The 27,496-nt window shown below is 49.2% G+C and overlaps 2 protein-coding genes and 1 pseudogene across 3 annotated transcripts in view; 2 read left to right on the top strand and 1 right to left on the bottom strand.

Moving 5' to 3' along the window:
• The window catches only part of PIP4K2B (phosphatidylinositol-5-phosphate 4-kinase type 2 beta), a 37,835-nt gene extending 21,064 nt beyond the window's left edge, over positions 1–16,771 (top strand). Inside the window, exons 4-10 of one of the 2 annotated variants that reach the window (XM_025361072.1) lie at positions 1,240–1,392; positions 2,307–2,453; positions 3,464–3,502; positions 4,025–4,138; positions 11,200–11,458; positions 11,941–12,044; positions 12,705–16,771. In XM_025361072.1, the coding sequence (XP_025216857.1) occupies positions 1,240–1,392; positions 2,307–2,453; positions 3,464–3,502; positions 4,025–4,138; positions 11,200–11,458; positions 11,941–12,044; positions 12,705–12,785 (897 nt within the window). In that variant the 3' untranslated portion in view covers positions 12,786–16,771. The remainder of the gene's footprint in view (positions 1–1,239; positions 1,393–2,306; positions 2,454–3,463; positions 3,503–4,024; positions 4,139–11,199; positions 11,459–11,940; positions 12,045–12,704) is intronic. The other variant, XM_025361073.1, reaches the window with a different exon arrangement.
• Positions 16,772–18,150: 1,379 nt separating this feature from the next.
• The window catches only part of PSMB3 (proteasome subunit beta 3), a 12,200-nt gene continuing 2,854 nt past the window's right edge, over positions 18,151–27,496 (bottom strand). Inside the window, exons 3-6 of the mRNA XM_025361076.1 lie at positions 26,088–26,195; positions 21,755–21,932; positions 19,815–19,909; positions 18,151–18,250 (exon numbers count right to left, since the gene is read on the bottom strand). Coding sequence (XP_025216861.1) covers positions 18,202–18,250; positions 19,815–19,909; positions 21,755–21,932; positions 26,088–26,195 — 430 coding nt within the window. The 3' untranslated portion in view covers positions 18,151–18,201. The remainder of the gene's footprint in view (positions 18,251–19,814; positions 19,910–21,754; positions 21,933–26,087; positions 26,196–27,496) is intronic.
• Positions 26,728–26,828, top strand: LOC112610440 (annotated as a pseudogene).

Raw genomic sequence — 27,496 nt, 5'->3', positions numbered from 1 at the left:
AAAAAATACAAAAAACTAGCCAGGCGAGGTGGCAGGCGCCTGTAGTCCCAGCTACTCGGGAGGCTGAGGCAGGAGAATGGCGTAAACCCGGTAGGCAGAGCTTGCAGTGAGCTGAGATCCGGCCACTGCACTCTAGCCTGGGCGACAGAGCGAGACTCCATCTCAAAAAAAATAAAAAATAAAAATAAAAAATAAGCCAGGCATGGTGGTGCACACCTGTAGTCCCAGCTACTTGGTAGGCTGAGGCGGGAGGATCATTTGAGCCCAGGAGATAGAAGCTGCAGTGAGCTGAGATCTCACCACTGTACTCCAGCTTGGGTGACAGAGTGAGACTCTGTCTCTACAAAAATGATAATAATAACAGGATCCTCATTGAGAGATGGGGAAAGGACTTGGAGAGGAGACATTTCTGTGACATGATCCCCATGTATGTTTTCTTGGGAACAGGGACATTTGGGATCTCCCCTCAGCCTTGCCTCCCTATCCCTTTGGTTGACTCACACCTTCCCACACCCTCCCTCTTAAGGCTTCTACTGTTCTCTGATCCTAATGGGAATAGGGCCTTGAGGAGGAGCAAGGATACAACCAGGAAAGCTCCCCAAAACTGCCTCCCAGCCCTGCATAGACAAGCAGGAGGTTGAGGCAAGGGGAAAGGTGTCAGGCTCGGAGATGAGGATCAGCTGTCTGCTTTGGGGAAGATTTTTCAGCACTAGGGTAGATCCACGGACAAGAGACGAATGGGCATTGCTGCTTTGTGCTAGACCCCTTGAAGACAGTATTTCCTAAGCTTCGTCTTTGCCACCCCCGAGAGACTGGGAGAATCAGCTCAGTTTGCGTCTTTGTGTTCCCGATGAGGAGATGCAGGGGTAGAGAAGTTAAATGTCTCACCCAAGGTCGTAGTGCATGTGAGAATCCAGATTAGACTCAGCCCCCTCCATCAGAGGCAGAATTTTAGTAGGATAGCTCTCTGGGATCAGGACGGAAACTTTCACAGTCAGTCCTCTTCCCATCCTAGACTGGGATGAAGGGCACGTGGTAAGGAACAATTCTTGTCACTTTGGAGGAAGACTTAGGGAGGGATGTGAACACTCTGTGAGAAAAGGGGCAGGTAAACTCCCATCTGGAAGTCCCTCTATCTCGGTGTTGTTGGCACTCAAGCAGTCCAGCCCCTGAGGGAAGACTCAGCGAAAGAATTCTGTTCCCCTGGCAAGCCCAGCCTGCTTTTGTTTCGATTATCAGAATTCAGTGACGCGCAGCGCCCCCATCAACAGTGACAGCCAGGGCCGGTGTGGCACGCGTTTCCTCACCACCTACGACCGGCGCTTTGTCATCAAGACTGTGTCCAGCGAGGACGTGGCGGAGATGCACAACATCTTAAAGAAATACCACCAGGTATGGTGAGTCCCAAGCCTGGGCTGCAGAGGATGGGTTGGAAGAGGGAGAAGAGAGCCCCGGGGGAGCTTCTTAGGGAGTGGTTGGTCCTCTCTGGTAATGGCAACTGCTTCTGATCACCAAGCAGTGGGACTCTCCTGCAACCGTATTTCTGTGAGCTGAAATGCCTAATTTAAAAAGGGAAGAAGGAGCCGTGAAGGCTCATTGCTAACTGAGCCCCAGCTGGAAAGTGTTCACGCTCTGGCATCCACCCCGTTTCTTCTGAAAGAGGCCCCCTCGGCTCGGCAGGCTTGTTTCCTTTCCTGTCCCATCTCTCCACTCATCTGGAACCTGTCCACGAGGAAGGCAGGGAGTCCCGTGGCACCATCTGTGTGTCTGTCCTCAGCCTGCTTGGGTCTTCATTTCTGGGGCACCTGAGAAGGGCTGAAGGGAACTTCTGGTCTTTCGGGAGTTATGGCAGAAACCCTGGGGCATGGCGTGGTTAAGAGCTTTGGATATGGAGCCGTTCTCTTCTCCCAGATGGCTGGATCCCTGGCGGGCCTTGTCTCTTCCCTGTGGCTTTCCCATATCAGGCTGGCAGAAGAGATGCAAGGTGTGGATCAGGGATTTTCCTGTGGTAGAATCCTATTTTAAACAAAATCTTAGGTGAGATACTAATAATATGAACCCACAGGGGCTCTGAGCCACCTGCTCAGATTGCCTTTCCCTCTGACATGCCAACAGGAGGCTGGAGGTGGCTGTTGCCTGTTTTAAGCCTGAGAAACCCCTATTGCTTCATAGAACCCAGCTGGAGAACTACTGGTCTAGAGGTTGGAATTCCAGGGAGCCAGGGAGCATTTTAGTCTGGGGTGAGCCCCATCCATCCCTGGCACTGCCTGTTCCTTAGTGTTTTCTCTTCTTCCTTTCTATTCTAGTTCATAGTGGAGTGTCATGGCAACACCCTTTTGCCACAGTTCCTGGGCATGTACCGCCTGACCGTGGATGGTGTGGAAACCTACATGGTGGTTACCAGGAACGTGTTCAGCCATCGGCTCACTGTGCATCGCAAGTATGACCTCAAGGTAAAGGGCTCTGTGTTTGCTGGAGCTGTGCCTCCCTGCTGTCTGAGCTCCGGAGGGGCCCCTACTCCAACTTCCATGTAATTGGGAAAGCTGGAAGCCTCTGTGTTGGCATGGACAGGGAACTCTGGAGTGGATATGCCTGATTCTTGTGGACCAAAGGCTGTTTGAAGTCCAGGTGACAGTAACAGGAGATTATTTAAGCCCTACATGTGCCATATTTATGCAGCAGTTGATGTTCCTGTCTGTGGAATGTGCACAGCGAGGGAGGCCGTGCTGACGCACGCACTTTAGCATCCATCAGACCCCCATGGACTGCCAGCACAAGTGCATCTCTAGACGCTGAGAAGGACACACTTGTGGCTGTGAACTAGGGTGCTCCGTATTCTTGAACCTGGCTTCTGACTTCTGTCAACTTATGCCGCCATCCCTTTCCTCTGTGCTGCAGCTGCGCTGGTTTCCTCTGCGTTCCTGCAGTGCCTGTGCTCCTCTTCCCAGGATTTCACATCTGCTGTCTGGAATAGTCTCCTCTCTGTCCACCTCCTCCTTCCCCGACCTAATTGCTTCCTCCTTACCCTTCTGAGCTCAGCCCAAATACTACTTCCAGGAAGTGGGTACGCCCTGGCCACTGTCCTTCCGCAGGCCAGGCCCCTGTGGTATGTGCTTTCAGAGTGTACTGTCTCCTCCCTGTACCACTGAGCACCGTGGTAGTGAATGAGCTAATGACCGGTGGAACCACTGCTGAATATCTGTCTCCCCTGTTAGAAGGAAAGTGGCTTAAAGGCAGGGACTGAGCTTCTCCAGTGCAGTCCTCTTTGCTGAGCACGTAACAAGTATATTGCACGTAGAGCTCTATAAGTGGGCTTGACACAGTACATGAACAAGGTGCTGCCTCCTGGCCCCTCTAGGACTCTAACCAGCCTACTTGAGTTCACCTGCTGGCTCTCCCATGTTTGCTCATGCAGTCGACTTTGCCTCAGCTGGACTTCTCCTGATGGCTCTTATCCTTTCAGGGTTCTACGGTTGCCAGAGAAGCGAGCGACAAGGAGAAGGTATGCTGGTGCTGAGCAGGAATGGAAGGGTTGCTCAGAGTCAGAAACAACTCCTGTCAGCCATCCTGTCCCTCGCCCACCCCAGCCCCTAGCCAAGCTCCCAGACATACCATCTGTCAATATGAAATGCCCTATGTCACCTGCCTGTCCTTATGCTAGGCCTAGACCTTGGTCTGTGGTCTTTTACCTCTGCCCTCACTAGGTTCTTCATAGTCCTGCTGGGATGGCAGACATTTCCATCTCATAGTCTAGCCTGAGTCAGTTACTGGCTGCCTGAGCCCTGAGCTGGTCCATGCTCAACAGGAAAGAGTCCTTTAGTCGTTCCTCATCTTTCATGTATTTGCCCTCCCCGCCTGCCCAAAGCCTGGGACTAGAGGCTCCTGCACTGTTGATTTAACAGGTTGAGTGTCAGTACACTGAAAACCTTTCCGCTTTCTGTATAGTTGCTCCCAGCAGAACAGTTGGGTGTCCCTGGGGTGAATGAATCAGGCTTACCCAGCCTAACTGCCGTTGCTCACCTAGGCCAAGGACTTGCCAACATTCAAAGACAATGACTTCCTCAATGAAGGGCAGAAGCTGCACGTGGGAGAGGAAAGTAAAAAGAACTTCCTGGAGAAACTGAAGCGGGACGTTGAGGTACTTACTAACCTTCATTTTCACCTGCAGGGCTCCTTCTTACCTAGAGTAGGAGCCTCTTAAACCTTAAGAAGAATGGAATTCACTACTTTCCAGGAGTATAGACAAAAGGAAGGCTGGTGATTTGAGCAGTGTGGGCACTTATGGGCACCTAAAGCAAGTGCAAATGATCATTCCACCTGACGGAGCATAGTTGGTGCCAGTAGTACCTTTGCAATTTAGTTTAGAATGCTTTTCCCTTTTCACTAATTCATTCCAACACCTTTTCCAAACTCCCTTCTGCTGTTGTCCCTACAATGGAGAGGGCATCTGGCCATCAGAGCTGTAGGAACCCACCTATTAAGATTCTGTAACCCCAACATTTTGGGAGGCTGAGGTGGGAGGATCACTTTAGCTCAGCAATTCAGTACCAGCCTAGACAACATAGCAAGACCTCATCTCTACTAAAAATTAAAACATTTAGCCAGGCACAGGGGCACACACCTGTAGTCCCAGCTACTTGGGAGGCTGAGGCGAAAGGATTGCTTGAGCCTGGGAGATGAGGCTGCAGTGAGCTGTGGTCTCACCACTACACTCCAGCCTGGGCAACAGAGCGAGACATTGTCTCAAAACAAAAACCAAAAAAGTTGGCTAAGCATGGCGGCTTATGCTTGTAATCCCAGCACCTTGGAAGGATGAGGCGGAAGGATCACTGGAACCTAGCAGATCAAGGCAGCATGAACCGTGATCGTGCCACTGCACTCCAGCCTGGGTGACAGAGCAAGACCCTGTCTCAAAAAACAAAAATTCACCAACCAGGTTCTTCTCTGGCTCTGGCTCTGATTCTCCACTTATCGAGCAAACTTCTGTTTGTAGTCCGGGGAGGACGGGTGCTAAATAGGGAGAATGTTACCTGGACCACTTGATAACTCAGTGTCTTCATCTCTTTTGATAAATTGAGAGGCTGCTCATTAAAACTAAACCCTACAAACAAACTTGGGAAAAAAAAGTTTTTTGTTTTTTTTAAATTGTGGTAAAATACATATAATAATAGGTGTATTTTTTTGGTGGGGGAGGAGATTTTCACTCTGTCCCCAGGTTGGAGTGAAGTGGCATGATCTCGGCTCACTGCAACCTCCACCTCCCGGGTTCAAGTGATTCTCCTGCCTCAGCCTCCCAAGTAGCTGGGACTATAGGTGCATGTTAGCCATTTTGAAGTATGTAGTTGAGTGGCTTGAAGTACATTCACATTGTTATGCAACCAGCACTACCATTCATCTCTGAACTTTTATCTTCCCCAGCTGAAACGCTATACCCATTAAACACTAATTCCCAATTCCCTCTCCCTAACCCCTGGCAATCAGTATTCTAGTTTCTGCCTCTGTGAAGTTGACTACTCTAAGAACTTCACATAAGAGGAAGCAAACAGGCCGGGCACGGTGGCTCACGCCTGTAATCCCAGCACTTTGGGAGGCTGAGGCGGGCGGATCACGAGGTCAGGAGATCGAGACCATCCTGGCTAACACGGTGAAACCCCGTCTCTACTAAAAATACAAAAAAATTAGCTGGGCGTGGTGGCGGGTGCCTGTAGTCCCAGCTACTCAGGAGGCTGAGGCAGGAGAATGGCGTGAACCCGGGAGGCGGAGCTTGCAGTGAGCCCAGATCGCACCACTGCACTCCAGCCTGGGCGACAGAGCAAGACTCTGTCTCAAAAAAAAAAAAAAAAAAGGAAGCTGAACAAGGTGGCTCACGCCTATAATCCCAGCACTTTGGGAGGCTGAGGTAGGCGGATCTCCTGAGGTCAGGAGTTTGAGATCAGCCTGACCAACGTGGAGAAACTCGGTCTCTACTAAAAATACAAAATTAGCCGGGCGTGGTGGTGCATGCCTGCAGTCCCAGCTACTTGGGAGGCTGAGGCAGGAGAATCGCTTGAACCCAGGAGGTGGAGGTTGCGGTGAGTCGAGATCACGCCATTGCACCCCAGCTTGGGCAACATGTTATGAATGAAACTCTGTCTCAAAAATAAAAAAAAAAAAGAGGAAGCAAACAGCTGTTGTCCTTTTGTGACTCTCTTATTTCACTTAGCATAGTGTGTTCAAGGTTCATCCATATTGTATCATGTGTCAGAATTTATTTTTTATTTTTTATTATTTATTTATTTGTTTGTTTTGAGACAGAGTCTTGCTCTGTCGCCAGACTGGAGTGCAGTGGTGCGATCTCAGCACACTGCAACTTCTGCCTCCTGGGTTCAAGCGATTCTCCTGCCTCCGCCTCCTGAGTAGCTGGGACTTCAGGCGTGTGCCACCATGCCCAGCTAATTTTTGTTATTTTTTTAGTAGAGACGGGGTTTCACTATGTTGACCAGGATGGTCTCGATCTCCTGACCTTCTGATCCACCCGCCTCAGCCTCCCAAAGTGCTGGGATTACAGGCGTGAGCCACCACACCCGGCCAGAATTTCTTTCTTTTTATAGCTAAATAAGGCTGAGCATGGTGGCTCACACTTGTAATCCCAGCAACTCAGGAGGCTGAGGCAGAAGGATTGCTGAGGCCAGAAGTTGGAGACCTGGCCTATTTACTGAGATCCTGTCTCTGCAAAAACTTGAAAACTAGCTGGGTATGGTGACATGTGCCTGTAGTCCTAGTTATTCAGGAGGCTGGGTGGGAGGATCGCTTGTGCTAGGAGTTCATGGTTGTGGTGAGCTATGATCATGCCACTGCGCATCAGCCTGAACTAGAGGGTAAGACCCCGTCTCTTTAAAACAAACAAACAAACAAAAGCCGGGCATGGTGGCTCACGCCTGTAATCCCAGCACTTTGGGAGGCCAAGGCGGGCGGATCACGAGGTCAGGAGATCAAGACCATCCTGGCTAACATGGTGAAACCCAGTATCTACTAAAAATACAAAAACAAAATTAGGCAGACATGGTGGTGGGCACCTGTAGTCCCAGCTACCCTGGAGGCTGAGGTGGGAGAATGGCATGAACCCAGGAGATGGGGCTTGCAGTGAGCCAAGATGTGCACCACTGCACTCCAACCTGGGCTACAGAATGAGACCTCATCTCTGCGCGCGCACACACACACACACACACACACACACACACACACAAACCTGATAAATATTCCATTGTTTGAATGTATTACATTTTGTTTATTCATCAGTTAATGGACCCTTGTTATATCAGTTGGGGTTCTCCAGAGAAACAAAACCTATAGAATGTTTTGTAAATCTCTTTATACCAAGAGATTTATTTTTTATTTTATTTATTTATTTATTTATTTTTGAGACAGAGTCTCGCTGTGTTACCCAGACTGGAGTGCAGTGGCGCGATCTTGGCTCACTGCAAGCTCCACCTCCTGGGTTCACGCCATTCTTCTGCCTCAGCCTCCCGAGTAGCTGGGACTACAGGTGCCCACCACAACGCCTGGCTAGTTTTTTTTTTGTATTTTTAGTATAGACGGGGTTTCACCATGTTAACCAGGATGGTCTTGATCTCCTGACCTCGTGATCTGCCTCCTCGGCCTCCCAAAGCGCTGGGATTACAGGCGTGAGCCACCGCGCCTGGCCCCAAGAGATTTATTTTAAGGAATTGGTTCATGGGATTATGGAGACCAATGAGATCTGCAGTCAGCAAGCCGGAGGCCCAGGAGAGCTGGTGGTGTGGTTTTACTCTACAGGCCATCAAGCGGCCAGGCAGAAGAGGTTCCTTGTTCCTCACAGGAGGGTCACCCTTTTTCTTCTCTTCAGGCCTTCTGCTGATTGAATGATGCCCTTCCAAACTGGGGAGGGCTGTCTGCTTTACTCAGTCCACCAGTTCAATGCTCATTTCACCCAGAAACCGTCACAGATGCACTCAGAATAATGCTTGACCAAGTGTCTGGGCACTCAGGCCCAGTCCAGCTGGCATATACAATTAGCCATCACACTTAGGTTGCTTCCACCTTGTAGCTGTTGGGAATAATGCTACTGTGAACATGCTTCGTTTTGCTAAGAAGCGTTTCCTTAGTCACCCCTAACTATGTTCTTTCCTTATTCTGTCTTTCATCATCTGGCATTATTTGTCCTGAGTCTTTCTCTTTCTCCCTTTTCTACCTCCCCCTACTGTCGTTCTAAGAAGAATTTAATGCAGTTTACTCAGTGCATTTATTTTCAATGCATATTGCTTTATAAATGTTCTCAGGTGGGTGGAGGGCATGGTGCATGGACCCTCTTTTTCCTGGGACCCCGACCCCTTCTCCCTGGGCCTTGAGAAGGCTTTATCTAGAAGTGTTCAGAGTGGTGTCCCTCCTGCCCTTCCTCTTTCAAGGAGATCCTGCTGGGCTCCCATCTTTAGGGCTCCTTGTGCTTTAAGTTGTGTTCTGGGCCTGTGCATAGAGCCACTCTGCTTCCATGATGATTCTCCTCCTAGTTCTCTGTTAGGGCCTAACACGGTGGTCAGTCTTGCAGTCTCCTAGTGACCACTGTGTGATGGTGACTGCACTCTTGCGTCATTATTAGCTAAACTGGAATGCCAGCTGGCCATTTCCATCCTGTATCATTCCACACTTTGTCTAGAAATCCTAGATAGAAGACTTGAACCACCACCCTACTCACAGCACCCATTATACAGATGAGAAAACTGAGGCTTGGCAAGGGGAGTCACATGATGCTAGGGGAGGGCCCCAGAACTTTCCCCTGCACCACACAGCCTCTTTCGACCTTTGGGGAATGGGTTGAGAATATTGGTTGGTTCTGGCTGCCATTCTTGTGTGGTTTTGTGTTCCCTCCCTTTTTTTTCTATTTTTACCTGGGCTGATAAAGAAGTCGATGACATTGTTTTTTCAGACTTTGTCTCTGAGGCCAGTTAGAAGTATATTTTACCTTGCAACCCAATGGATACAACTGAAACACTGTCTACCTTTATTTTCTATCTTGTATTCTGATATTTTCTATTTTATTATACAGTAGTCCCCCCTTATCAGCAGGGGACATGTTCCAAGATCCCCAGTGGATGCCTGAAGCCACAGATAGTACTGAGCCCCATATATACGGTGCATGAATTTTTTTTCCTTCTTCACAGTTTCACGGATAGAAGATTTGTTCTTACAGGAGATCTTAGCAACCTCAGCATGGAATTTATTTTGTTTTTAAGTCAAGAGCTTTCACCTTTTCACTTAAAGCTGGCCAGGTGCAGTGGCTCACACCTGTAATCCCAGCACTTTGGGAGGCCGAGGCAGGTGGATCACTTGAGATCAGGAGCTTGAGACCAGCCTGGCCAACATGATGAAACTGTGTCGCTACTAAAAATACAAAAATTAGCCAAGTGTGGTGGTGATACATGCCTGTAGTCCCAGCTACTCGGGAGGCTGAGGCAGGAGAATCACTTGAACCTGGGAGGTGGAGCTTGCAATGAGCCGAGATTGCACCAGTGTACTCTAGCCTGGGTGACAGAGCAAGACTTTGTCTCAAAAAAAGAAAGCACTTTATGGCTTCTCTTTGGCATATCTGAATTGCCAACATCACTACTCTTGCTTTTTGGGGTCATAATGAAGTCAAATATGGGTTACTTGAATACAAGCACTGTGATACAACTATAGTGAACTGATAACCAAGATAGCTACTGACAGCTACTGAAAGACTAATGGGACGTTAGTGTGTACAGTGTGGAGACACTGGACAAAGGGATAATCTGCATCCTGGTCAGCACTGAACAGAACATAGCAAGATTTTATCACACTACTGAGAATGGTGCACTATTTAAAAACATGAATTATCGCTGGAGTTTTCCATTTAATATTTTTGGACTGTGGTTGACACAGGTAACTGAAACCATTGTGGATAAGGGTGGACTACTGTATTTAATTTAAAGAAATCCTAGTTCCAGCCGAGTACATTGGGTTTAAGAGTCATAATGGGTTGAAATTTGTGATCTGAAATATATTGCTGTGTTGTATCCATCTCTCCAACCTCTTCCATATCATTTCATTATTTCTTTCCTCAAACTTGGCCATGGCCTCTTTTTTTTTTTTTTAGTAAGAGACAGGGTCTCACTCTGTTCCCCAGGTTTGAGTGCAATAGCGCCATCGTAGCTTACTGCAGCCTCAAATATCTGGAATCAAGCGATCCCACTTCAGCCTCCCATGTAGGTAGGACCACAGGTGTGCACTGCCATGCCAAGCTAATTTTTTTTGTTTTTTGTTTTATTTGAGACGGAGTATCGCTCTGTCCCCCAGGCTGGAGTGCAGTGACGCGATCTTGGCTCACAGCAAGCTCTGCTTGCCAGATTCACGCCATTCTCCTGCCTCAGCCTCCCGAGTAGCTGGGACTACAGGCACCTGCCACCACGCCCAGCTAATTTTTTGTATTTTTAGTAGAGACGGGGTTTCACTGTGTTAGCCAGGGTGGTCTCGATCTCCTGACCTCGTGATCCACCCGCCTTGGCCTCCCAAAGTGCTGGGATTACAGGCGTGAGCCACCGCGCCTGGCCACACCCAGCTAATTTTAAAAGTTTTTTGTAGAGATGGGGTCTCACCACATTGCTGAGGCTGGCCTCAAACTCCTGGCCTCAAGTGATCCTCCCTCATTGGCCTCCCAAAGTGCTGGGATTGTAGGCGTGAGCCACCGTGCCCAGCCACCATGGCCTCTCTTGATCCCAACCCGTCATGGGCTGTTCCCTCTTCCTACAGTGCTCGTTCCATCTTTAACCTGCAGCACTTGCCTCACTGACTCCTCTTCATCCTTCAGCCTTGGCCTCAACTCCTTTCTTCAGGCAGGGTCTTGCTCACCCCTCACTGTAAACTCCCACAGCTCCTTGACTTTTTTTTTTTTTTTAAGACAGTCTCGCTCTGTTACCCAGCTAAAGTGCAGTGGTGTGATCCCAACCCACTGCAGCCTCGACCTCCTGCCTTTCCCCTGCTGAATGACTGTCTTCCCCACTAGACTTAGAGAGCTCGCTGAGGGCAGGTGCTCTGATGCCTTTCTCTCTGTTGAATTTCAGAACTCTGTAGAATTGAGTTGAATGCCTTTTCCGCCTTTCTGGATGTCACTGGGATGTCCTGTGTAACGTCTTCTTCCTTCCATCTTTCCGTCCTTGGCCTTCCTAGTTCTTGGCACAGCTGAAGATCATGGACTACAGCCTGCTGGTGGGCATCCATGACGTGGACCGGGCAGAGCAGGAAGAGATGGAGGTGGAGGAGCGGGCAGAGGATGAGGAGTGTGAGAATGATGGGGTGGGCGGCAACCTACTCTGCTCCTATGGCACACCTCCTGACAGCCCTGGCAACCTCCTCAGCTTTCCTCGGTTCTTTGGTCCTGGGGAATTCGACCCCTCTGTTGATGTCTATGCCATGAAAAGCCATGAAAGTAAGTCAGAGCCTGTGCCTGCCCTGCACAGCCCTGCCCTCATCCTAACCCCTCAGCTCATTGTTTAGATCCTTCTAGGGGCATCTGGGCCTCCACCTCATTCATTGCTGCCTTTGACCTCTTTCTGCCTCCAGACTCCCCTCCAGGGTCGCCACCTGAACCTGGGGCCCTGGGGCTCCTTCTCTGCCAGGCTTTCCTATACTTCCCTGCTTGTCCTGGCTGACTGAGGGATGGTTCTGCTCTGGTTCATGGGATGAACCAAACTTTATTCACACTGTCCTGTCAGCCCCTCAGAGTGACTGTGAGGATCCAATAAGATAAGAGCTATGAAAGCTGGAAAGGACTCCACTGGTCCTTTTCTCAGCCCCAACATGATAAGGATGGAGCTGAGCCTTATATCTGGGGGTTGTAGCAGTGCCCAGCTGCTTTCTGCCCTTCTCCTGCCCCGTCTTCCTCCTTCCCTGCTCTCCATGTCCCTCCAGGTTCCCCCAAGAAGGAGGTGTATTTCATGGCCATCATTGATATCCTCACGCCATACGACACGAAGAAGAAAGCTGCACATGCTGCCAAAACGGTGAAACACGGGGTGAGTCCTCTCCATCTTCATCCAGGGCCCCCCTGAGTCGGTGCGTCTGTGCTCACCTTCAGACCCCAGGGAGGGCAGTCTCAGGCCTCTTGCTCCAAGGAACACACTCCTGTCCCCTTCTTCCCAGGAGAGCGGACTGGAAGAGCAGCCTGCCTGCCTTGCCATGTTCCCTGTCTTCACCTACCCACTCCCTGCCAGGCTGGGCCCAATTTGTTTATCCCCCAGTTCTCTAGCCCTTGGGGCCAAGCCCGCCAATGTTTTTCCTCAGGGCCTGCTGGGCCTATTGTGCATCTTGTTGAAGGGCCAGTAATAGCTTTGTTTCTGTGACCATAGTGTTCCCCACAGGCCTGTTTCCCCGTGGGCCTGAAGCCCTGTTCTCCATGTAGTGACCCCCATAGAGATCCAGAGCCTCTCTGCCACCTCCCCACTGCCTTTCTTCTACTTCGGTACAGGCCTGGGGTTATAAATCACAGGAGTGGGGCCAAGACAGTTCAGGACTGGTGGGCCACTTCCTGAGGTAGTCTGCCCGGTCTTGGTGGGGCCGGGGGTGGTATTCAGCTCTGATACTAAGAGGCTTCTGAATACCCTGGCTCCTCCCAGGTGCAGCCTCCTGATTGGGGCACAGGAACTCAACCTGAATCAGCCTCTTGTGTGTTACAGGCAGGGGCCGAGATCTCGACTGTGAATCCTGAGCAGTACTCCAAACGCTTCAACGAGTTTATGTCCAACATCCTGACGTAGTTATCTTCTACTTTCAGCCAGAGCCAGAGAGCTGGATATGCGGTCGGGGATCGGGAGTTAGGGAGAAGGGTGTATTTGGGCTAGATGGGAGGGTGGGAGCAGAGTCGGGTTTGGGAGGGCTTTAGCAATGAGACTGCAGCCTGTGACACCGAGAGAGACTTTAGCTGAAGAGGAGGGGGTGTGCTGTGTGTGCACCTGCTCACAGGGTATAACCCCACCTTCTGCTTACCCTTGATTTTTGCCCCCATTTGACACCCAGGTTAAAAAGGGGTTCCCTTTTTGTTACCTTATAACCGTTTAAGATACCTTGGGGCTAGAGATGACTTTGTGAGTTTATTTGGGTTTTGTTTCTGAAATTTCATTGCTCCAGGTTTGCTATTTATAATCATATATTTCATCACCCTACCCACCCTCCCCATCCTTGCTGAGTTCTCAGTTCCCTTCAGTTAAAGAGACACCCAGTAGACCCAGGACAAGGGTCCTTTCAGAGCCAAGTGCTCTGATGCCAGGTTGGAGAGGTCAGACACCTCGCCCTGCTGCATTTGCTCTTGTCTGGATTAACTTTGTAATTTTATGGAGTATTGTGCACAACTTCCTCCACCTTTCCCTTGGATTCAAGTGAAATGTTGCATTATTCCTCCATCCTGTCCGGAACATACCAGGTCAGCACCAGACATCTCGGATCAGAATCAGAGATCTCAGAGGGGAATGAGTTCATCCTCATGGGATGGTGGGGGCAGGGAAGCGGCTGGGCTCTCGGACACCTGGTTCTCAGAGAACCCTGTGATGATCACCCAAGCCCCAGGCTCTCTTAGCCCCTGGAGTTCAGAAGTCCTTTCTGTAAAGCCTGCCTCCCACTAGGTCAAGAGGAACTAGAGTACCTTTGGATTTATCAGGACCCTCATATTTAAATGGTTATTTCCCTTTGGGAAAACCTCGGAAACTGATATATCAAATGAGGTCCTGTGCCCTCGTTCTATTTCCTTCCTTCTGACCTCCTCCCAGGCACTCTCACTTCTAGCCGAGCTCTTAGCTCTGGGTGAATCTCCAAGCACCTGGAGTGCTCTTTTGCAGAGACACCTCCTTAAGCCAGGAGATCTGGCTCCCTGTGCCTGGAGAGTTACAGCCAGCAAGGTACCCCCATCTTAGAGTGTGGCGTCCAGACGTGAGGTGGCTTCCTAGTTACATGAGGATGTGATCCAGGAAATCCAGTTTGGGAGCTCGATGTGGGTTTTGACCTGGCCCCGCCTTGGGGCTGTTTTTTCTTGTTGCCCCGCTCTAGACTTTTAGCAGATCTGTGGTCCACAGGCTTTTTTGGAAGGAGTGGCTTCTTGCAGGTGTTCCACCTGCATTCGGAGCCTGCCACCCAGGCCCTCAGAACTGAGCCACAGACTGCTCTGGCCAGGAGAGAAACAGCCCTGTTGCTCTGCATTGGGGGAGGTACATTCCTGCATCTTCTCACCCCCTCAACCAGGAACTGGGAATTTGGGATGAGATATGGTCAAACTTGTAGATAACCCCAAAGATGTGAAGATCGCTTGTGAAACCATTTTGAATGAATAAATTGGTTTCCTGTGACTCCTTCCAAACCTGGCCAAGCTCAGCTTCCGAAGCAGGAACGAGCACTGTCTCTGTGCCTGACTCAGCATACAGGTCAGGAAAGAATGGAGACGGCATTCTTGGACTTCAGTGGGGCTGCTGGATTGGATGGGAAACCATTCTGGAAGAGGCAGATGGGGGTCAAACCACTGCCCTGGCCCCAGGAAGGGGCCATAGGTAGGTCTGAACAACTGCCGCAAGACCGCTACATGACTTAGGGAACTTGAAACCAACTGGCTCATGGAGAAAACAAATTTGACTTAGGAAAGGATTATGTAGGAATAATGTTTGGGCTTGATTTCCCCATGTCATAATGAAGAATGCAAGTTTGGATCTGCTCCTCGTCAGGCCCAGCATCTCTGAAGCTTGGAAAACTGTCTTCCAGCAGTCTCCATGGCCTTGGGCTCCCACCGGCTTCTCTGCGTTTGGTCTGCTGATCATGTTGCCATAATGTGTTTGGAAAGTGTAACACATTCTTAGCGGTTAAAGACGACTACCAGGTATCTAACTTGTTTAACATTGAGAGAGAGAGAGTGTGTGTGTGTGTGTGTGTGTGTGTGTGTGGTATATTGTTTACAGTTTGAGAGGTAGCATTCTGTTTTAAATGCTTTTTGTTTTTCTGACAGTATTGTTGACTGGGTCACAACATTTTGAGCTGTGGTATGGTGGATTTTCAGTTTTTTTTTTTTTTAAAGGTCATTCGCTGTGCTATCTTCAAAACCTTGAGTTTGGCCCCTAATGTTTGGCATTCTAATGTTTAAAAGCTATTTATCTTGCTTTATACAAGTTTCCTTTCTCTTCTTTTCATTATGATACTCTATTCGGTCTGCAGTTTGAATGTAGAGAAAGTGGACTGATTCCCCAAGCACTGTCTGCCCCCACTCTTTCCTCCATGGGTCCCGCCATTCTTTTACTGGGCAGCCGAAGGCATCGGAGGGCAAGTGACTACCCTCAGCCTCACTCCCTGGGGCCATGAAGAAAAAGCTCAACAGTCTCATGGCATCTCCGAATAATGTTGGGTCTCCCAAGAAGAAAGGTGTAAGAATAAGGACATGGCTGATTGGGCAAGGCCAGGATAGGGCTAAGGCCAGGATTCCTGGCTGGCATCCAGTCACCCCTTCTCCCGTCCTTCTCCCTCTTCCACAAGTCCACAGCTGAGACACTGTAGTCTCCCAGCCACAGTGACGAGTACCCTGGAAACTCCACTGACCTCTAGATGAAGGTCCCTGGCCCTGGTTCCTGTTAATTAACCACTGGGTATTTGTGTCCCCCAGCACAGACTCCTTTTCTGTGCCCTGCGGCTTGGGGTCACGGGGCTTGCCAGGAAGCCACAGTTGAGGGGCGCAGACTGAAGCAGTGCTCCACCTCTCCTTGTTTCTCTAGCTCAGGGGTTGCTGGTCTGTGGCAGGCGCCACGAGTGGCCCCTGTGGCTGTTCTCAGTGGCAGTCTCCTAAGTTCCCAACCACAGGCAGCTCTTTGTCCTCTCTCCCTACTTCACTCTTTCTCTTGCCTGTACTTTCGGCCTCAAATGGGCCTGCTGGTAGCGCTCAGGGTGAGGCTAGACTCCTGCCCTGCCTTTCCTATCTTCATGGTCTGCCAGGGCATGCCTTGGGGAGGTGGATCAAAGACAGGACTTTTCTCAGTAGCCAGTCCTACCCCCCAGTTGTCTTTTTACCAGTTAAGGGTGGGAGAGAAAACGGCAGCACCCCAGCATGTGAGTTACTCAGGTGCTGGGGGCCAGAAGGGACAGTGTGGTTAAACAACCTTCAGAGCTCTGGCCTTAAACCTGTGGCCCCCCCACCAAGTCTAGGAGCCTCATCTCTTTCTGGCAGTCATGCGGGCAGGGGGTCCTGAAAGGGAAAACCCATTCAGACAACTGTTCCCCAATCTACCAGCCATCTGCAGGGGCAGTGACGCGGCCTCTCCCTCCTCTAGAATGTGCCACTTATGAAGAGTGCCCCACGGGGAAGAGGAGACTCAGCTGTCCTTCAGTAGCTTGTGCCAGTATCCCAGGGCAGAAGTTTCCACAGGAGCCTCTTGCCCTTGCTCAGAGCCACTTTGTGAGGCGGTGGGAGCCAACACCCTTGGGGGAGGGGTAGTGCTGCTCAGCACACCCCAGCATCAGGTCAGATCATTGAAATTAAAAAATGTGAATGAAGTTCATATCTACCTTTTGGGGAAACAGGACAAACCACCACCCCACCAAGTGTGTGACTTCTCCATATCCCATTGCAGTTTCCATTTTTTAAATAGGAATTTTCAATCCCCTGTGCTTGTCTAACGTCCGCTTTAAACAGTTCGAGACCCTATTACTGTTTGAAAATGCATGCATGTTACAATGAATCTCCAACCTGAGGAAAAAAATAAAACTCAAAAAGCTTTGTGTAGATCTGTTATGTGTGAGTCCTTGGGAAATGAACCTTTTTTTTTTCTCTCCAGAATTAAAAAGTTTTGGTCCTAGCTTTAGAGGCAGCTTCGGCTAAATCAATGTATGGCTTGAGTTTGGAGAAACAATATGGTCAATGACATCCCGCTTTCAGATGGAATTAATAAGCAGTGGTTAAAAGCACAGCACCACTGGCTGGGTGTGGTGGCTCATACCCAGTACTTGGGGAGGTCAAAGCAGGAGGATCGCTTGAGCCCAGGAGTTCAGGACCAGTCTGGTAACATAGTGAGATCCCGTCTCTACAAAACAATAATTAGCCGGATATGATGGCACATGTCTATAGTCGCAGCTACTCCGGAGGCTGAGGTGGGAAGATCACTTGAGCTTGGGAGGTTGAGGCTGCAGTGAGCCATGATTGCACCACAGCACCAGGGCCAATCCGCCTGTTAGCTGTTACCACCATGCACGTGGAAGAATGGACAAACCACCCCCTCCTCCAGTGTGTAGAGCGAACTCTGGCTGGGAGCCACTCACCTGACATAACTTTGAACATGTCACCTCTGTGCACATCATCTACTCCATCTGGGCACTTAACTTAAAACCTAGCGGTTCTCAAAGTGCGGTCTTGGACCAGCAGTGTCATTAGCACCTGGGAGTCAGAAATGCAAATTCTTAGGTTCCAACCCAGATCTCCTGAATTAAACTTTTAATGAGCCCTCCAGTGATTCCGATGGGGGCTAACGTTTGGGAACCACTCTGCTATGCAAACATTAGGCCATCTATGTACTACAGGTTGCAAGCTGGAATCATTTGGGGGAATTTTGGAATAGACAGGTGCCCTGGCCCCTAAAAGGCCAATTAAATCAGAATCTCAAGGGGTGGGATCAAGGTATGTGTTTTAGGAGTTCCACAGGTGACTAATGTGCTGGCCAGGTTAAGAAACACTAGACTACTTATAGATACTTGGCCAAATATCTACCTGAAGCAATAAAAGAGCTAAGGGTTTTCCCATAGAGTTTGAAAAGGATTCTAAGCTCTGGAGTCAATGGAACATGAGTTTATGTCCTTGCTTTACCACGTATTAAAGTAGACTTGGGTAAGTTATTTAACTGTCCTTCTTCTCCAAACAAGGATAATCTCAACTACCTTGAGTCATGATGATGAATAAATTCTAGACCATGTAAAGCACTTGTGTGGGGCCTAGCACAGGGAGCATGCAGCAAGTGACATGTGGATTGTCCCCACTGGCACGCACCCGTGGAGTAGAGCGTGAGCCAGAAAGCAAGCCGAGGGCCAGGCCACACACACCAAGTGGCTGGCTGTAGCTGCCCAGCTAGGGCAGAGATCTGCGGAAAGGGATCAAAGACAAAGAAGCAGGAGTGAAAGACAGGCTATTTTATTTCAAAAAAAAAGTGGGCTCTGGGAACAGGGTTAGTCCATTCGGGCCTTCAGTGTCCTGGTGGTGATTTTGTCCTTCTCGCTGCAGAGGAAGAAAATCACAAGAAAACAACATCTCTACCCATCTGGACCGTGACTGTGACTAGCTCTCCCGGCCCTCAGCACCAAGCCCTCAAGCCCTGGGGTAAGGGAGCAGAACAAATGGCTGCCCGCTGCCTCTAGGTGTAACTATCCTGCTCTAGTTCATTCCTGCTGGCTCATCTCCTCTGCCTGTGGTGAGGAAGGAGGGACAGGAACAGACCTGGGCAGACTTTCCACAGGTGGAACCACCTCGAGGAGGCTTTCCCAGAAAATGATTCTGGGAAAGGGCGACTTCACAGCTCTCCAAAGAAGGGAAGGAGCTTGGCTGGATGCGGTGGCTCATGCCTGTAATCCTAGCACTTTGGGAGGCCGAGGTGGGTGGGGTGGGTGGATCACGAGGTCAGGAGTTCAATACCAGCCTGACCAGCATGGTGAAACCCCATCTCTACTAAAAATACAGAAAGTAGGCGTGGTGGCATGTGCCTGTAATCCCACCTACTCAGGAAGCTGAGGCAGGAGAATCGCTTGAACCCAGGAGGCGGAGGTTGCAGTAAGCCAAGATAGCACCAGTGCACTCCAGCCTGGGCGACAGAGCGAGACTCATCTCAAAAAAAAAAAAAAAAGAAGAAGGGAAGGAGCTCCTCCAAGCCTAGAGAACAAGCCACTTAGGAAGGAGAAGGTGTGGTTTCACCCCAAAGAACATTAAAAAACCTTCGGTGGTAAATTCTGTTTTTTGGGTTTTTTTGAGACAGAGTCTCACTCTGTTGCTGGAGTGCAATGGCGCTATCTTGGCTCACTGCAACCTCTGCCTCCCAGGTTTAAGCAATTCTGCCTCAGCCTCCTGAGTAGCTAGGATTACAGGCGCACACATCATGCCCAGCTAATTTTTGTATTTTAGTAGAGACCATGTTGGCCAGGCTGGTCTCGAACTCCTGACCTTGTGATCCGCCTGCCTCAGCCTCCCAAAGTGCTGGGATTACAGGCATGAGCCACCGCGCCCGGCCAAATACTGTTTCATGGTAATTAAGCAGGCTGTCCCCCGAAAGGGTCCAAATGCTTATCCTGCAATGTAGGAAAGTGGTTGGAAGGACACCTCCTATTCTATCCAATCAGGTTCCTGGTGATGTCTCCAAACAAGAGGACAAGGGGGATGGCACTTAGGGAGCTGGCTGGGGCTTGGAAATTGGTCCCTAGAGCCCAGAACATCATATAGATCTGGGCTGGAGAGAGGATGCAAGCCACCTAAAATTTCAATCCATTTGTAGTAGCTTTGCTGTGGCTCACCCCAACACAGATCCCTGAGACTTTGGGGACATTGTTAAGGAAGAAATGTCTCTTGAGAGCACGGGTCACAGAACCTCAGCTGACAGAGGCCAGAGGAAGCTGGGTAGGCTGCCAGCTACCAGCCATAGGTAGGCATGGACTTTTGCTCACCCAGGACAGCCAAAAGCACCTTTCTTATCTCATACCTGACCAGGGGGCTGGGAAAATGGGGTGTATGCTTGTGGAGAAGGGAGAGGCAGGGTGTCTGCAGAGCGTCTAGACTTCTCCCAGCCCATACTCACATGATGTGGACAATAACTCCCATGCCTGACACTGCATCCCGGTCCACAGCATTCAGCATGGCTTGGGAGATGGTTTCAAACAGGTGTTCTGGATCCTGCCAACAGAGTGGGACCCCATGAGACCACAGCCTCTGGCTCTGATTTGGTTTGGTCCCTTAACTCTTTTCTAGGCTCAAGGTTCCCAGCTCTGGCCTCAAGACATGCCTGAAGTAAGGGATGATTCCCAGGATGTGGGAAGCCCCCCTCAGCTCCTTCCTTGGAAGGAAGCAGAATTATGTAAAGGAAAGTGAAAGAGACGTCAAGCCCTGAATTTCTTTTACTAATCAGCAGTGTGACATTGGGCAAATAGCACGTCCCTTCACTGAGCCTCAGTTTCTTCTCTGTAAAATAGGGAGAAGAATCCCTATTTGGTTCCCATGTGCTTTAGCAGCTGTCTGATGGGCTCTGATCCTGGATATCTTAACAGGTACCTCAAAACCCAACCTGTCTCCAACCACAAACCCACTTTCCCCAAACCTGTTCCTTCTACATTCTGTCTTGGCTAGCCTAGCTGGAGAATCCAGCCATCCTTTTTCTCTACCTCCTTCACTTCTGTTTTAAGTGACTAAGTCCCCTTGACAGCTGCCTTCCTGCCTCCCCACTGCCACTGTCTTTGCTCAGGGCCTCAGTGCCTCCTGAAGGCGATAACAGCCTGTCACGTCCACCTAAAGGCACCTGATTCCCTAGGTTCCTTATGGCAGAGGACAGAGTTCAAACTCCTTGGCATGGCATTCAAGGCCCTTTGAGGTCTCATCTCAGTCTCCAGCATCGTTTCGCACCATGTTTAACCCACACTTCAGCCAGGTTCACCTCTCTCCAGTCACTGAGCATACCTGGCCATTCCTGTACCTTTGCACAGGCTGTTCCTTCTGCTACCAGACTCTTTTCTTTCCTCTTCTTCCCAACAAACTGCAGTTTAATGGTATTTGGGTGTGTCTTGCTTCACTGGACTGCAGTGGGCCCTTGAAAGCAGACTGTACCTGCTTTCCCCAATGCCCAGGAGAACTGACACTCAATAATGACAGCCGACCCTCGCCGACGAGCACTATCTAATCTCTTCTCATTTGTTTTTTTGCTCGCTTCGGCAGGACATATACTCATTTGTTTTCCTCAGCACCACTGTGGGTTTTTTGGTTTTTTTTTGAGATGGAGTTTAGCTCTGGTGGCCCAGGATGCAGTGCTATGGCACGATCTTGGCTCACTGTAACCTCTGCCTCCCAGGCTCAAGCGATTCTCCTCAGCCTCCTGAGTAGCTGGGATTACAGGCGTGCACCACCATGCCCGGCTAATTGACATTTTTTTTTTTTTAGTAGAGACAGTTTCTCCGTGTTGGTCAGGCTGGTCTTGAACTCCCGACCTTAGGTGATCTGCTTGCCTCAACCTCCCAAAATACTGTGATTACAGGTGTGAGCCACCGCCCCTGGCCTCCTCAGTACCACCTCTAAGGTAGACTTTCTTATCCCCATTTTACAGTCAAAGTAGTGGAGGCAGAGAGGTAAACTGGCTTCTCCAAGAACAATAACTAAGGTGGTGGGTGGATCCAAGTTTCCAACCCAGACAACCTGGTTCCAAAGCCCATTCTGTTGAGCCGCCTCTAACCCTACACTGAGTTAAATGTTTGCTCAACCAATGGATGCGAGAACCCTGTAAACCCAATGTAAGGAATTCTTACTGCTGTGGCAAATATCTTAACTGTGGTTTCCCAACAGAAGATGCTCTCCTTTGGAGCCAGTCAGCCCTGGCAGATGGAATTTCTGGATACCCTTCCAAGGAGCAGCAGCTGCGGCTTTCTCTCCCACCTGCACCATTTTCCCCATTACCTGCCACATAAACACATTTTTTTCCTAATGACCAAGGGTGGGTACCTCAGAGCCCAGTCCCACTCCATGCCACCAACATACCATGTTGGGCTCCCAGAGGGACTCACACATTCCGTACATTTGTTCAGCGCAGGTGCCACTGACCACAAAGTCATCAGTCACCATGGGGCAGCCGATGAGGTCTAGAGAGCAAATGAAGGGCTTGAAGGTCTTCGGGTCCAATCCGGCAATGACTGGCTCAGTGTAGTAGGGGCCAAACCTGTGGGGGCCAGCATCAGAGAGAGAAACCAGAACTCAGGAATGCTCACTTTCATGTTCAAGCCTATTCAGACAAGGCCCCGGCCTAGACCCAGACCCAAAGGGAAATGGAGGACCTGTTTAGGAAGATCACCTTTCCCTGAGGCCAGCTCCCTCTCCCTTCTCCTGCCAGCTAGCAATATTCTAAGACTTCTTCACTTTCTTTTCTTCAACACTTACCTTTCTGGCCTTCTCATCTCTGACCCTCTTGTCCTCCTTTCTTTCAGAATTGTTTTCTTCTAATCCTCCCTCTCTTCACCCAAGGTCCTACCATCACTCAGTCCTCTATGTGTATGTTTATACCTCTACTCCTTTAGAGAAAAGATTGGAGGCAGTTTATATGAAAAACACTGAAAAATAAAACTAAACCATTAAAACATAATACAAGATAACTCAGACTGAACACAAAGTTTTGTTTTGAGCCCCCTCGTAGGCAAGGCACAGAGGGATACTCAGTGGCTGGGTGACTCTCATTGTCTGTCAAAAGGAAATGGCAGCTCATCAGAAACTTGTTCTAGACACTGATCTTTAAGAAAAATCAGTCTTAGGGATCTTTATGTACAGATGATGGTCCCTGACTTATGATGGTTCAACTTAAAAATTTTCAACTTTATGATGGTTCCAAAGTAATAGGCATTTAGCGGAAACTATGCTTTGAAATTTGATCTTTTCCCAGGCTAGCAATATGTGGTACCAAACCCACTCCTAATGCTGGACAGTGGCAATGAGCGGCAGCTCCCAGTCAGCCACACAATCACGAGAGGAAACAACAGATAATTTACACTGTTCTGCTGTGAGCAATTTTTGGATATAGTGTTTTGTGTTTTTGCATCCTATGTCTACAAAATACCCATTTCAAATTACAATATTTTAAACTTATAACATGTTATAAGGTAAGGAATGTCTGTATAAAATACCAAATAACAAATGGCCAATATCCTCAATAGAGTCAGTAAAGAGATATTATCCATATGTCTTATTGGATCACAGTCATTTCTTTCTTTTTTTTTTTTTTTTGAGACAGAGTCTTGCTCTGTTGCCCAGGCTGGAGTGCAGTGGCATGATCCTGGCTCACTGCAAGCTCTGCCTCGTGGGTTCAAGCCATTCTCCTGCCTCAGTCTCCCAAGTAGCTGGGACTACAGGTACCTGCCACCATGACCAGCTAGTGTTTTGTATTTTTAGTAGAGATGGGGTTTCACCATGTTAGCCAGCATGGTCTCGATCTCCTGGCCTCATGATCCACCTGCCTCGGCCTCCCAAAGTGCTGGGATTACAGGCGTGAGCCACTGCACCCAGCCTGGATCACGGTCATTTCTAAGGGCATGATCTTCAGTTATAGCTCTAAGTAGAAACACACACACACACACACACACACACACACACACACGCACACACACAGTTTGAGATTACAGGCATAAGCCACCATGAAAATAACTTTTTTAGGCCAGGCTCGATGGCTCACGTTTGTAATCTCAGCACTTAGGGAGGAGGCCAAGGCTGGAGGATTGCTTGAGCCTAGGCATTCAAGACCAACCTAGACAACAAAGTGAGACCCCTGTCTCTACAAAAAAATTTAAAAATTAGCCAGGTGTGGTGGCATGCACCTATGGTCCCAGCTACTCGGGAGGCTGAGGCAGGAGGATTGCTTGCGCCCAGGAGGCAAAGGTTGCAGTGAGCCATGATCGCACCATTGCATTCCAGTCTGGGCAAAAGAGTGAGGCTCTGTCTCAAAAAAATAATAATAAAATAAAAAATAAAAATAATAAATGACTTACTCTTATTGAAAAGAATAAAAATACATTAGGTTACCTGAAAAATTCTGGATTTTTAGCTACTATTGCCGGGAGCTTCCTCTATGAGCCCATCTGAAATCAGTGATTTTTCTGGCAGGACAGGCTGAGGCACTGATCTGCAAACCTGAGCAATGTCCAGACTCCTTTTAAAATCTGGACCCTAGAAATACCGTCTACGCACCTCTGAAACACTGCAGGAAAAGTTACTTCAGATGGTAACTTGGCATCAGCATAATAGAAAGTTCAAACACAGGCCCTGAACTGTTATAGTATTTGATTTTAAGGTTCTTACCCAGATAATCCCGAATACTATTAACTTTTTTTTTCGTTGGCTGGGCGCAGTGGCTCATGCTTGTAATCCCAGCACTTTGGGAGGCCAAGGCAGGTGGATCACCTGAGGTCACGAGTTCGAGACCAGCCTGGCCAACATGATGAAACTCCGTCTCTACTAAAAATAAAAAAATTAGCCAGGTGCGGTGGCAGACACCTGTAATCCCAGCTACTCGGGAGCCTGAGGCAGGTTGCTCACCGCAATCTCTACCTCCCAGGTTCAAGCAATTCTCCTGCCTCAGTTTCCTGAGTAGCTGGGATTACCGGCGTATTGCCACTATGCTCAGCTAATTTTTGTATTTTTATTGGAGACAGGGTTTCACCATGTTGGTCAGACTGGTCTCTTAATTCCTGACCTCAGGTGATACACCCATCTCGGCCTCCCAAAGTGCTGGAATTACAGGCGTGAGCCACCACGCCCAGCCTATTTTTTATTTCTTTTGAGACTAAGTCTCACTCTGTCACCAAGGCTGGAGTGCAGTGGCATGATCTTGGCTCACTACAACCTCTACCTCCTAGGTTCAACAATTCTCATGCCTCAGCTTCCCATGTGGCTGGGATTACAGGCATGCACCACCACACCCAGCTAATTTTTGTATTTTTAGTAGAGATGAGGTTTCACCATGTTGACCAGGCTGGTCTCGAACTCCTGACCTCAAGTGATCCACCTTCCTTGGCCTCCCAAAGTACTAGGATTACAGGCATGAGCCACTGCGCCCAGCAAGCCATTTCCAAATATGAGTTAATTGCTACAACTTTATAAGACTTTTTGCTGGGCGCGGTGGCGCGGTGGCTCATACTTGTAATCCCAGCACTTTGGGAGGCCGAGGTGGTAGATTAGTTGAGGTCAGGAGTTCAAGACCAGCCTGACCAGCATGATGAAACCCCGTCTCTACTAAAAAAAAAAAAAAAAAAAAAAAAAGCCAGGTGTGATGGCACACGCCCGTAATCCCAGCTATTCAGGAGGCTGAGGCAGGAAGATCACTTGGACCCAGGAGGTGGAGATTGCAGTGAACCATGACTGCGCACCAGGGTGACAAAGCAAGACTCCATCTCGAAAAAAAAAAAAGAAAAGAAAAAGAAATGAGAAGTCCTTTCAGTTTTGAAAGCTAAAGAGTATTTTTACAAATTGCAAAAATTACTTCAAAATAAAAAGTTAAAAGGAAAAAAAAAAAAAAAAGAGCTTGGGCTGGGTGTGGTGGTTCACACCTATAATCCCAGGACTTTGGGAGGCCAAGGCAGGTGGATCACCTGAGGTCAGGAGTTTGAAACCAGCCTGACCCACATGGTGAAACCCCATCTCTACTGAAAATACAAAAATCGTCTGGGTGTGGTGATGTGGACCTGTAGTCCCAGCTACATGGAAGGCTGAGGCAGAAGAATTGATTGAACCCGGGAGGTGGAGGTTGCAGTGAGCCGAGATCGTGCCACTGCACTCCAGCCTGGGCGACAGAGCAAGACTCCGTCTCAAAAAAAAAAAAAAAGAAAAACAGAGCTCAACTTGTATTCTGGCCACCCAGGTTTGCCCAGAGGTAGAAAGCACCCACAGGGTCTCCGTTCAATTCCATCCCAGATTTCTGCACTGAATTCTACAGTTAGGCCCCTTGTTTCTCACCATAAAGCCCTCAAAAAGAACTGACGAAAATGAACACCCCATTCCTAGGCTCCCTGCTATTCCCGAGAAGCCAGTGCTGACAGAATAGCTCTAGAGTAAGGGTGGCTCCTGCTGGGAGACCCCAGAACAGTCTGGTGGGACTAATTCTTTTGCCTAGATGCAAACTTATCTGCTATGTGCATTCTTTGCCTTCTTCCAATGTAAGTATTTTCTTTCCTATTTGGTTGTCAGGCCCAAAGAAAACACACCCATAAAATAAGAATATTATCCTGCAAATAAGAGATGGAAAAACAAGGAGAATCCCCTTCTTCAGCACCTACTCCGTACTACATTCAAAGGTTGTCTGCATTCCCTCAGTGCTAGCTACACTTGCACTCACCGTTTCTCATACAAGAGATTGGCCACCATGCTCATGAGGGTATAAGGTTTGATCTGCCGACCTTCCTTCAGCTCATACAGGTTCAGCCGGAACTTGAGGCGCTGGGCACTGAGGTAGGAGAAAAGTGAGTTAGTAAGTCATTATTGAATATTCCCAAGTGTCTACCCTGTTGAGGTCAGGGGCACATAAGGAGACACCTCATCTCAGTCCCTGCCCAGGGAAAACTGCAGTCTTACATGTGTTAGGAAGTAGCAACTGGTGCTCACTTTGGCAGCACATATACATATACATATACATATACATATACATATACATATATACATATACACATACACATATATACATACACACACACACACACATATATATATATATTTTTTGAGATGGAGTCTCGCTCTGTTGCCCAGGCTAGAGTGCAGTGGCAGGATCTGGGCTCACGGCAACCTCCGCCTCCTGGGTTCACGCCATTCTCCTGCCTCAGCCTCCCAGGTAGCTGGGACTACAGGCGCCCGCCACCACGCCCAGCTAATTTTTTTGCACTTTTAGTAGAGATGGGGTTTCACTGTGTTAGCCAGGATGGTCTCGAACTCCTGACCTCATGATCTGCCTGCCTCGGCCTCCCAAAGTGCTGGGATTACGGGTGTGAGCACATATATTAAAGCACATATATTAAAACTGGAAAAATACAGAGAAGATTAGCAGAAGGATGACATGCAGATTTGTGAAGCATTCCATATAAAAAGTTTTAGGCTGGGCGCAGTGGGTCACACCTGTAATCCCAGCACTTTGGGAGATTGAGGCGGGTGGATCGCTTGAGCTCAGGAGTTCAAGCCAAGCCTGGGCAACGTAGTGAAATCTTGTCTCTTACAAAAAATACAAAAATTAGCTAGGCATGGTGGCGCACACCTTAGTCCCAGCCACTTGGGAGGGTGAGGTGGAAGGATCACTTGAGCCCTGGAGTTAGAGGTTGCAGTGAGTTAAGTTTATGTCACCAGTCTGGGTGACCAAAAAAAAAAGAAAAAAAGAGCAGCACCAACTGCTGTGCTATGTGCTAACAGATTTGAAAGGTGCCTTAGAAAAAGGCCACTTGGGCCGGGCGCGGTGGCTCAAGCCTGTAATCCCAGCACTTTGGGAGGCCGAGACGGGCGGATCACGAGGTCAGGAGATCTAGACCATCCTGGCTAACACGGTGAAACCCCGTCTCTACTAAAAATACAAAAACTTAGCCGGGCGTGGCGGCGGGCGACTGTAGTCCCAGCTACTCGGGAGGCTGAGGCAGGAGAATGGCGTGAACCCGGGAGGAGGAGCTTGCAGTGGCCGGATCTCAGCTCACTGCAAGCTCCGCCTCCCGGGTTCACGCCATTCTCCTGCCTCAGCCTCCCGAGTAGCTGGGACTACAGGCGCCCGCC

Source organism: Theropithecus gelada, chromosome 16, assembly GCF_003255815.1.
Source record: "Theropithecus gelada isolate Dixy chromosome 16, Tgel_1.0, whole genome shotgun sequence".
NCBI classification, from domain to species: Eukaryota; Metazoa; Chordata; class Mammalia; order Primates; family Cercopithecidae; genus Theropithecus; species Theropithecus gelada.
Note: the sequence above shows the minus strand (reverse complement) of the source record. Positions and strands in the feature narration are given on the sequence as shown.